The 12563-nt window shown below is 39.1% G+C and overlaps 1 protein-coding gene across 2 annotated transcripts in view; it reads left to right on the forward strand.

The window, feature by feature from the left end:
• cnk (connector enhancer of ksr) overlaps window positions 1-12563 on the forward strand; it is a 316579-nt gene that overhangs the window by 33758 nt on the left and 270258 nt on the right. For both annotated transcript variants that reach the window (XM_067135099.2, XM_067135098.2), the window contains exon 3: window positions 5249-5427. In XM_067135099.2, coding sequence (XP_066991200.2) covers window positions 5249-5427 — 179 coding nt within the window. The remainder of the gene's footprint in view (window positions 1-5248; window positions 5428-12563) is intronic.

A 12563-nucleotide genomic window follows, 5' to 3' on the forward strand; every position in this document is an offset into this window, starting at 1 on the left:
ACAGGAGGATATAAAGGGAAGTAAAAAGGATTTGTATGGTTTGGTGAAGAATAGTTTACAAAATAGAGAAGATACAAAATTTGTAAAAACTGAAACAGGGCAGATATTGGCGCAAAGAGATGACATACTAAAAAGATGGGAAGAATACTTCTCAGAATTGCTAAATATTAAATACAGGAGCAAGAAGAAACAGTGGGTAAAGAAGAAGAAGAAAAGGAGACATTGATGTTAGAAATAGTGGAAGCCATACAAAAGATGAAGAGGGGGTAAAGCAGCAGGAGTGGATGAGGTAAATACGGAAAGGATGAAAGCAGCAGGACCAATAGAGCTACAGTGGCCGTACAGATTATTTAGAACAATCTGGAGGAAGAAAGAGATCCTAGAGGAGTAGGAAAGGTTTTAATTGTCCTGATATTTAAAAAACGTGATAAAAAGGGATGCAATAACTGCAGAGGGATCACCCTTATTGCCTATGTAGCTAAGATATTTGAGACAGTATTGGAAGGAAGGCTGAGGAGGAAGCTAGAAGGAGAAATGCAAGAAGAACAGTATGGTTATAGGAAAGATACGTCAACGTTTGACCTGATCTTTACATTAAGACATATGATGGAGAAAAGTTGGAAGTTTGGAAAAGATATAGTGATGACATTTATTGACATTGAAAAGGCCTATGACAGTTGGTTATGACACATTAAGGAAAAAACAAGTTAACAGCGTGGAAGTGCAAATGATAAAAAGCTTTGTACAAAAATTGTGTTAGTAGTTTGAAAACTAGTGTAGGAAAAACAAAATGGTTTAAAGTTGAAACTGGTCTCCGACAGGGAAGGGACTATTCATTATAGTCATGATGAAATTCATAAGAACATTAAACAGAGATTGGGAAGACAGGCAACAAAGCCATGTTGTTTGCAGATGATATAGTGATATGAGGTGAGGTTGAAACGGAAGTGCAAAAACAAGTAGACGTATGGAATCAAGAGATAGAAAAATTTGGGATGAAAGTAAGCACGGAGAAAAGTAAAACAATAGTGATGACAAGAGGAAGGAAGGAAAGAAGGAAGAAAGGCGATAGATAAAACTTAATGGTAAAATTCTGGAAGTGGTTAAAAGTTTTAAGTACTTGGGAAGTGTGAGCACAGAAGATGAAAATATTAACCGAGGTAATTGGAAAAAGAATACAGGCAAACAGCTTCTACCAGAGTGTAAGGGGTATTTTGTGGAACCAAGATGCCCTGAAGAAATGTAAGATAGTATTATATTCAACTTATTATGAACCCATACTAACCTATGCAGTTGGATCATGGACTACAACAAAATGAGAGGAGAGTAGAATACAGGCAGCGGAGATAAAATTTCTAAGAGGGTATCAAGGGCAAGACCAGAAAGGATTGAATTAGAAATTAAGAGATAAGGAGGACAGGAATCTTGAACAAGACAGTATAGAAACAACAAAGCTAAAGTGGTATGGGCGTATGATGAGAATGGAAGAAGAGAGTGTGCCAAGAAAAGCTTGTTGAGAGAAGTTAACAGGAAAGAGACCACGAGGAAGACCCCGATAAAGGTGGACAGATTCAGTGTGGGAGTGCATATTAAAGAGGGGAGGAAAACCAGAAGATGTACTTAAAAAAGGAGAAGAGTGGTGGGGGGACAGGCAGCGATGGAGATTCTTGATTCACAACCCGACCCAGCAAGCTGCAAACGGGAAATGAAGATGATGATACTCATTCAGTCCGTGTTCGCGTTGCATTAGTAAATCTTAGGAATGATTTGGCAAAATGATGATTTAATTTTTTAAAGGATAACTCAGGTCAATTATATTTTGGAATAATGATGTTAATAATTTGAATAATGAAACCCAATAAGAGGGTAAATAAACTGTAATGATTTATGTCTTTTTTTTGTTTGTTTGTTGTTGTTGTTGTAAGCAGACCGTGGAAATATATTTTAAAGTAATGTGTATTAAAACAAACCAAATTAGCATATTCAATAAATGATTCATTAGTGCTCAATTGATCAATAAGATATAATGGAATTATTCAATATCCAGATGGATTATTAGTATACTTTCATGTCAGTTGACCTTGTGAATTTTTTAACAATGGTTTTCATTTTCTATTTATATAGTGCTTTATTTTTTATCTCGTACTGCCAGAGTTTATTAACATTAGTTTGCAAAGATTTCCCATTCATAATTTTTTTTTTTTTACTCTTTATCTTTCCTGCTTATTCATTTTTTTTTTTTTTTAAATTTTGAAATATTTACCTGGGATCACCCGTATTCGACCTTGGGATGAACAGCCGGTGCCCACCTTGTAGGCTGGAAGGCCACGATGACATACTTGCAGCGAATTTGTGCAGTTAAATGACTTTGAGAGGGATTGCATAATGGGCCTTGGAGAAGGCGTTTGCTTGTTTAGGCAATTTCACAAAAGACTAAAGGCCTATACACACGACCCAGTCTGCTGTATCCGATCTGCTGGGTAGTTGGCACGGTAAAGTGGGTGTTGCTCTCCACACGACACAATCTGCTGGGTAGTTGGCACTATAAATCAGATGCTGCTCTCCACATGACACTATCTGCTGGGCCCGATCTGCAGTAGGCAGTAGACTGGCTTGCTCTGCCCTGAAAACACATGATAATGGCTCCTACATTTTCTAAGTTTCAAAAAATAGGAATTGCGTTGACTTTGTTGTTACTAAAGTTGATACGAAGGAGAAAATATTGGTCTCAAAGGTGGTTATTATAGAGGCAAGAATTTAATCATACAAATATTATTAAAGAACCCAGAACCATTCGATTTTAGAAATTTTCTACGAATGGATATCGACACTTTCAATGAACTGCTCGATATGGTGGTGCCTTTAATAAATAAACAAGACACTGTAATGAGGGAAAGTATGAGTGTTTAAGAGTGTCTTTAAAACTAAGATTACCGGGCAAGTTGGCCTTGCGGTTAGGGTCGCGCAGCTGTGAGCTTGCATCCGGGAGATAGTGGGTTCGAACCCCACTACTTTCAGCAGCCCTGAAGATGGTTTTCCGTGGTTTCCTGTTTTCACACCAGGCAAATGCTGTGGCTGTACCTCAATTATGGCCACGGCCGCTTCCTTCCCACTCCTATGCCTTTCCTGTCCCATTGTCACCATAAGACCTATCTGTGTCAGTGCGACGTAAAGCAAAAAAAATTAATAACCTGAGCTATTACTAAGATTTTCAATTTTGTGCAGTCAAATCACCACATATTTCCCATTTTTCCTTTTTAAAATAGAAGTGGTCCTTGGAACTTGAAATATCACATAGGCCATATCTTTGTATAGTTCCAAAATCTCCTTCCAAACATCTTTCTCCTTTTCTGATACCATCAATTGTAATACTCTGCACAGTGGTGGTGATTGGAAATTAGGAGTGGGGGGGGGGAAACATTTATAGAAAACAAAGGAGTACCGTTGGCCTGGGGAATATGGGCGGGAGGTGGGGAGAGCAGGTAGACAAAAAATTGAAACAAAACAGCTACAAAATTGTAAATTTTTGATGCTCTCTCAGCGAATTTTGACATTTAAGTAAAGGTTGACAGTTTACGAACTTAACTGCAGTATTAATAGTTATTTTGTGAGATTTTGATTCAGTACTCTACAATAAAACCAAAGGAACAATTACACATGTACACAAGTAAGTTAATACCAGTATAAATGGTCCGTTATTGGACATTATAAATTTTCCAGCTAACTCATTCCTAGTTGCCAGTGTTTCGCCCCAGTGTGCTAAGTTGGGCTCATCAGTTGGTAAATAGCACACCCACCAAGATGCATGGCTAGTGCATACCATGGAGGCCACTGCGTAGGCTACTCGGAGCCAGCGGCAGTGCCAGTGCACTATGAGAGACTTTGTCCCATTACCAAAAATTGATGCCTGCCTGGCCATATGATATGCCGGTGGAAGGAAGCGGCCAGGGCCTTAATTAAGGTACAACCCCAGCATTTGCCTGGTGTGAAAATGGGGGAACCATCTTCAGGGCTCCTGACAATGGGTTTCAAACCCACTATCTCTTGAATAGTCAATATTGGCCGCAATTAAGCGAATGCAGCTATCAAGCTCGGTATGGTATATATATCGAAACTAAACATTCACTAGGTATGGTACTGCCACATCAGACCAATGCACATGAAGACTGGCAAATTACGTGGACTGCAGTGATAGAATGTATGGCCATAGCAATATGCATTCGAGCTCCGGTTGCAGCTAGAGTCTCTGCCCGAATCATCAGAAATCGTCTACTAGAGACAGGTCTTTGATCATGCGTTACTCTAGGTAGATTACCACATAACCCTTCCCACTGCAGAGTATGCCTACAGGGATGTGACAAACGAGTGGTCGAATTGAGTTATGACAGTCTGGTATTCGGTGATGAAAGCTGCTTCTGCTTGGACGTATGCATGTCCCATGCAGACTTGAAGAGGGATACCTGGTACATGTATCACACTGGGCTCACTCTAAGCTTTACAATATGGGAAGCTACATCTTACAACAGTCGCATGTGTGTGTCCATCATCAGTGGTGCTCCGACAGCCGCAGCATTGTCCTTGTCCTTTTGTACCTTTTCTATTTCTCTCTCTTCCCACACTGACTTCTTGTTGTGTTTATCCTATTACGTGTACCTTTCAATGTTCTTATCTTTCTCTATATGACTTGATTTAGATGTATCATTATATTTTAAAGCCCACCTGGTGGCCATGATAGTTAAGATGTCAAGTCTATATGGTCTGACACTGTGGTTAGCCAGTTTGAGTCAGGTTGGTGGAAAAGATTTTCACCATCAGAATGTTAGCCATCAGGGTAGGAGAGGTGATGGCATACAATTTTAATCATTAGATTGTATGCCAAATACCTGGATTCAGTTCCAAGTCTCCCTGCAATGTTCATGTGGAATGAGGGCTTATGACTCCGTACTTCATTATCACCATCATCATTCCACATCCAGACATGCAGTTTGCCTATGGGCGTCAAATAGAAAGACCTGCACCAGGCAAGCTGTACGTGTCTTCGGACACTCCTGGCACAAAAAAAAAAAAAAAAAAAGCACGATAAATAAATTTTAATTGAAGAGGCAGGTGGTGGTTGTGGATACATCTGTTGATGATGAAATTTGGATTACATTCTGAGAAGAGCAGATTGCACTCATTTTTTAAATTCTCATCATTATGCTTTGACTGCGCGATTGGCTAGTGATAATTTATTTTGATTTTGTTGTAGCACTATGAATTGGACCGAGAAAATCTACAACTCCTGGCACTACGCTTATCCTGCAGAGCTCGCAGTTTATATACTGAACTGCTGGAGCATACAGATTCCCTGCCCCTTACGACACAGACGTTGGCGGATGTGGCCAATATTATCACTGCGGTCAAGCCCATTGTCTGTTGGTTGGACAGGTGAGTGGATTCAAAGTTTTGTTGAGAAAGTACAGCATCTTTGTTATATAAAGGTGATAATAGAATTTTCATCTAAATACCAGATGTCTCTTAAAACCTTCAAATACTGATGATTGTACTGTTCTGCCAAAACAGAACAAGACATAAAACTCTGTCACCTTGTCCTGTATCGGGGAAACTTTAAAAGAGGTCCAGATGGTTTCATTCCTGATATGATCGAGCCACATGACTCTCAGCTACCAGCATCTTCATTTCCATCATATAAAGCATTTTGCCATTGATGCTTTCATTGCCTGTACTTAGAGACATGATGTAGGCTTTTGGACTTATGTCTTGTCAAGAAAATAAGGTGAAATTCTTCACGTTTCGCAGAGAACTTTGCTCTGTGTCTTATCGTGTCTATATAAAGCATCTGTTTGTACCTTGTAGGTGAAGGCCAACACTCCACCCCTTAGAGAACTGCTAAGCGGACAATTGTACAGGATACCTTTGACAGATCCAGAGATATCTTCCTGTCACAGAGGACTCCTGTGACCTGCCATAATTTAAGCCAAGCAGTGTTTAGTTGAGCTCGAACATCTAGGAGCGTGCCACCATCTGTTGACAAGAGAGAACCAGAATATCTGAAATCGCAAGACTTTATAAGAGGAATTCCATTAGCCAGAATCTGTCTGAGTGCCACATTTCATGTATTCAGTCTTCAAGAGGTTAAGCTGCAGTCTGTATATATCCAGTCTTTCTTTCCACTGGTTGACAAGTTCAGTTCTGTTCTGTGAGTCACTAGCCAGCATAAAGCAGAGACCAGTCATATAGTCCATGCAGAGAATGATCAACAACAGTGACAAAGGTGAACCTTGTTGGATGCCCACAATGCTAAACAGCTGAGTGATACCAGCAGTGCAGCGAACAAAACTGGAGGTGGTGGTATGAAGGAGTTTTATCCAGCAAACACAAGCCTCAGGTACACTGTGGGAAGAAAGCAAATACCAGGTCAGTTTCTGTGGGATCCGGTTTTATGCCATTTGTAAGTCCAGAAACGCCATGTGGACTGTTCTTTTCTTCAAATGCCTCTCTATCAGCTGACGGGCAGCATAGATCATGCCAGTTGTTCTGCAGCTTTTAATAAAGCCACACTGCTTTGGTGAGATGGTGAACGATGCTATAAATATGGGCATCAGTCACACACTCAAGGATTTTCATAGTGTAGCAGAGGAGATGAATAGGGAAGTAATTGGTACAAACAGTGATATCCCCTTTTCCTTTCCATGTGGTTGCTGTAATGCTGATCTGCCAGGTAGAAGGGATATGCTGCTTATTGTCCCAACTGCTTCCAAATACTTACCGGTATATTGACCGGCCCAGTTGCCTTGCCATTATCTATGGTTGTTAGGTTCTTCAGTATGCTGAAACTGATTTTGAAGAAACAAATTGATAAACTACCTGAAAAAGAAAACAGATGGTAACAGAATTATACCTGAAAAAGGAACAGTTCTGTTACCACGTGTTTTCTTTTTCAGGTAGTTCATAAATATGTTTATTCAAAATCAGTTTCGGCTGACTGAAGAACCTAACAGTTAAAAACAGAGTCGAAACTGAAAAGAGATGGCTTCAGATATCACCAAAAAAATTAAAAATTAAAAATAAATTATAAATAAGGCAGAGATAGCAACAATGATCTCAGCTGCTGTAATGAGAGACATTGCACCTTCTACAGATTTGCAGGCAGGATAGGAGAATCGCGTGTGATTAATTCTTCTGGCTCGGGGACGGGTTGTTTGCATAGCTGCCAAGTATTCCGGGTTTTCCGTAAAATGTACGGATTTTGAGTGTGTTTTATGGTTGTACGGATGAATGTTATTGTACGGATGTTGAATTTCCACGCTTGTTTTCCCTTTTTGCATCCAAATCGGTTTTGTTTGTCTCTCGATAGTAGCTGGTAATACGAGATGCAGTGTTTGAAGTTCAACTGGTAGATGTATTGATAATCGTCGTCTGCTGTAACTCGATGCGAGTATATATAATCACATTATCGATTATCACCGTGCTTTTGTCATCTGTTCGACTTCAACGGCTTCTTCATTCACTAAGATGTTCCTAAACAAGTAGCAGGCTGTGTTTTTGAAGAAAAGAAATCAGTGAAAAGTAGCAGGGTGTAATAGTAATGGGAATGTTGAATGCTCTAAACTATCAGTAGACTACCGATTGTGAAGCGTGACTATCGAATGATTCATTCGATAGTTTTCATTCACACACAAGTATAAAGAATGAGAGTTTTCCACCTAATCAATACTTTATTATATAAAGTGTCTAAAATATTTCAATCACATTGAAACACAGTACTGGTTTCGACCTATTAATTACTTCATCGTCAGCTGCTGATGAACCTGCTTATTCAATAACGATTGTACATTGTAAAACATTACTTACACTAAACATGAATGCCACATATTCCAAAAAAATATATTTCTATAATGTTAAAATATATACAACAAGGTACAGATCTTGAAGTCTAAAAAGGCTTTGACATCCTTGTATCACGTGAATGCCACAGGTTCCATTAAAATATTATGCTATAATGTTAAAATCAGGGTACAGTTCTTCAAGTCTAAAGAGTCTCTGACATTCTTGTGTCAAGTTTAAATATCTTGTGCTGTAATGCCAACATTATATCCTACGGTTGTACAAGGTAAATTCAAAAGTGCATTGTTGGGCCACAAATATGTGAAAGAACGTCATGTTCAGTTGTATATGGGGTTGTATATGCTCATCCTCAGTCCATTATTCTGCTGATGAACATGCTTGTTTTTACTAAGACGTCTTCTTGTTGAGATATAAGTTGCTGTATATGAAGTATTGATATCAATAAAAGTAAGTGTGAGTGCTCCCCTCTTCATACAGTATTCCACTCGGGTAAAGTCAAATGATCTATGAAAGAAGAAAAGGAAGGTAGAAATTAGATTAACTAATAGAGAGTGCATGTTGAATGTGTTGTGAACTAGCATGTTGTTTAACATTTGTGTAGTTAATGGAATCTCTTCCTGTAGTTCACTGATGAATTTCGCACGTTCACCGCCTTTATCATCGCTTTTGCTGGTTATCTACGAGCAAAACCTTCCGAAAAGTCACATGGTAGCACAAATCAACTTTTCATATCGAAAAGGCAGTGCAACATGAAGTGAAAGACAGCGGAAAATTGACTTATACTGATATCAACATTTCTGCAGCTTGCTTGTGTAATGAATGCCATGAAAAAAATGGAAAAGCTTATGAAAAGATCAAGAGTTCCTAACTGGGATAGTATGGAAAAGGTAAGCAATTATAATTAATAAAAATGTACTAAACTAGAGAGTTATACCAATTACAGCTAAATTCGGCAGCAACAGTACCGTATATGCTCGCATATATGTCTCACTTTTTTGACCAAAAATAAGTGTGAACATTTTCGGTGTGTGATATATGCGGCGATTTGTGTGCAAAAGATCATTTTCCCCAAAAAACGTAAAATTTGCATTAGCCTGTTGAAACAAGATAACTGGCATATTTACCGTATTCATTGTCACTGCCTTCAATCTCCGAGCTGTTCTCGCGTGCATTATTCTGGTCACCATCCCATACTGCATCTTCCCGACATCCGTCCAATGCATTTGGGATGCCCGCCTTCAAGAAACATCTGTCGATACCTGGTATGAAAATGGGAAACCACGGAAAACCATCTTCAGGGCTGCCGACAGTGGGGCTTGAACCCATTATCTCCCGGATGCAATCTTACAGCTGCACACCCATAAGCGCACGGCCAACTCGCCTGGTTTGGTGGTTTCTAGCGCAGCTTTCTCTTTACGCCAGTAGCGAATATTAAACTCATTCACACTGAATTCTTGACTGACAGCTCTGTTACGGTGTTCTTCAACATATTTTATCACTTTGAGTTTAAACCCAGCCTTATATAACTCCCACGTTTCTCTATAACTTAAAAGATCGACCTACACAAGAAAACTTAACTGAGAAACAACAATGAAACGTGAAGACAGAATACTGGTACTTGTCGACAATACAACAGATGGATGATACCTAATACCGTGATCACTCGACTGCCTGGACAGGGAAACACTCCCAGTTCACATGATTCGCTCTGCTGGACAGGTAGCAATAAGCATGTTGACAAGAACGGAAGAGTGAGGGGGATGGCTGAGTGTGACTAACTGGCTAGGTATGCGGCCTTGGTGCGGGTTTTTGCGATTTAGGTATTACTGTTACAACAGGTAGCCTCAAATGTTCTGCAGGTAGAAAGAAATGCAGCTTCTTCTTGTACTGTCACGTACAAAGTACGGTAACAGCAATTGGTGCAGTCCCAATATTTGATGTAGGCACATCCACGTCATACCCAAACTTTATTTCGTGTATGTACCATATGTCTTTATGACTTCAGAAATCAATGCGAGTTATGTGTAGGGATTTTTCCCCCTGCAATTTCAAATGTTAAAAATGGGGTGTGAGAGATACACGGTGGCAAGTTATATGCGAGCAAATATGGTATTTCATGCCTGTAAGTGAGATGCGAAAAAAATCATGAGCTTTTTTTTTCTTTTTTCTTTTCAGAATTTGTTGAAAGAAATTGTAAAGGATTATGCATCAGTTATAGAATCCAAGAAGACGGATACGAATAAATCCAAGATCGCTGCATCGAATGTTGTTTATAAGAGCTGAGCATTAAAATATTTCTGTTAATATGTGCACACAAAATGTCCCAGGAGGAAAAATCAGTATGAAATTGATTCTCATAAGCACTTACCATATTACTGTTGTTTGTGAATCTTTGTCATTGTGACTGTTTACATTTTAATACAGGCTCTGTTTTATTTGAAGATATATGGAGCTAAATCTGTGTGAAAGATGTTTGACCGAATCGAAACAGCAGTGGTGATTCATAAAGCAAGAGGCAAAGCGAGTCATGTCAGAACATCACCAAGCTGTATTCCAAACAGGGGTGGACCGAAACCTCCCAATCTCTGTAAAGACGTTATTGATGTAGAAATTATACCTAGGGAGTTTCAAGAGGATACCAATGAGTTCGACAGCAATGGCACTTTTCCAAAGGTAGGCTACTTCCTTCATTTCTCTTTCTCTTTCTCAATCTTCTGAACAGATTTCACTAATTTTAGATAATACTATCATATTTACTTTGCAGGTGCAGTATTAGTAGACTGGGAGGAAGATTCTTCCCATGCTTCTGATCTCCCCAGGGATGAAGAGACACTGGAGGGAGCTTGTGAGATTAGAAGCAACGATATGAAAGGTAGCATAGAATAAAAACAACAACCTCTTCCATTGGGGGGGGGGGGGGGGGGAACACGACTGCTTATGGAACGTGAGGGAAGGTGTAAGAGAAAGTGACAGTTACTGAAAGTAATTGTGAAGGAAAAATCAAATCAAAAGCTTCTTAGCATTCTGAGACTGGATTGTGAAATGAGAACTATGGTAAGCAATGTCGTTGATTTGTTTTTCTACCTTGTAGGCTATATGGGCCATTTTCAGTCTCCTTCACGGTTTGCCTTTTATCTTTCCATATATTTTTAATTTGCGAGATTTACTTCATATTAAGTAGGTAAGATTTTGCGTCATATGGACAGGCTTGAAAATAAATTTCACGAGCACTCGGTGAAATGTTTCAGTTTTGGGAGTTCGAGTGCAATTGTCACGGATGGGGACACTTTCATGATTATATAGAAACAAATATAATAATTTTACACTGAGTGATTCGCATTGTATAGTATGTTAAAGAAAATAGCAGTAATCAGTTCACAGGATTATGCACAGATTGCAGTCTTGAAATTCATAGCAGACGGGTTTAAATATATACGCTTTTCCTTCAGTTTAAGGAAATAGGTACAATGAAACCTCGTTTAGACATTTCTGCAGGGGACAAGGAAAAAGAATGTGATAAGCGAGAAAACGTACTAATGAATGGATTAATAAAAACTATTCAACAGGGATATAGAAACACTAGATATGATTTTTTCTGACATGAGGGCATTTTACATCATGTATCCATGGGTACAGTGAAAACTATAGGCTTATCTGCCATTTCTAAAGATGCAAGGGAAGTATTAGAAGGTGTGAAAAACACGAGAGAACAAATATGAAAACCTTTTCTGCTGAGGATTATTAAATAACAAGTACCGGTATACTGAAAGGTGTGAGAAACACCAGACAACAAATATGAAAACGTGCACAGGGGCCAACAAAAATATCGAAGTATTATAGCAGATCACACTCTTTCTCAAACAAATGTTAGTAGGAGCCTTTTTATTTTGGAGCAGTGGGTTATTAAACATTATTTTCTGGTCATACTCTTAGACAGTGAATTGGAGGTTACATTCAACCATGTGCAACTGTGAGGAATGACTTTGGCTACTATTTTGAATCGAACAAAACTTCGACCAACTTGAGTTATACACCACTCACCTAGCTACCTATCTACTGTGGACCAGTCGAAACTGGCTAGAAACTGCCAGGAGCTGAATCCGGGCCTCTTAGACTAGAGAAATGAAGTATAAAAGGCATGTACCCAAAGCAGAGATCAATTAAAAATGAATACAGTTTCTTAAGAGGCGGCCGGAGCTGGAACGGCCGGCCACCAGCTCAGTAGTTGTTGTAACATGGGTCAAAAGTTTGTAAGAGTTTTCATAAGGAAACGGAACAAGGTAAAATTATTTTGCTTTTATAGCGCACGGTAATCTGTGATACACTTTTCATTAGTGCAAAAACATTTCAAAAAGGAATGCAAATATAGTTATAAAATGGTAATTAAAATAACAAATCTCCATATGAAACTGAGCTCTGAACCGTGGTTTTCCTAAACTTGTTTTAAGTCAAGATGGTGTTCAAATTGGAAGCAAACTATACCGTAGCGAAGTTTATATTTTTCTCTAAGGGGCTACTTTAACATACTTCAAAATTAGGGTTTCTTTATATATTTAATCGTGATTTTAATAAAGCTCTGCTTATTGACTTCCGAGTGTCGGCTGAATTCTAGTGCTGGTAGTTCAGCCAGTTTCCGTCAGATGCCGCAGCGCCTTGTCCTTGAAGAGGGATGACGACAGATTAGCTCTTACCCACGCAGGGATGTGGTGAGCGAG

This window comes from Anabrus simplex, chromosome 1, assembly GCF_040414725.1.
Source record: "Anabrus simplex isolate iqAnaSimp1 chromosome 1, ASM4041472v1, whole genome shotgun sequence".
NCBI classification, from domain to species: domain Eukaryota; kingdom Metazoa; phylum Arthropoda; class Insecta; order Orthoptera; family Tettigoniidae; genus Anabrus; species Anabrus simplex.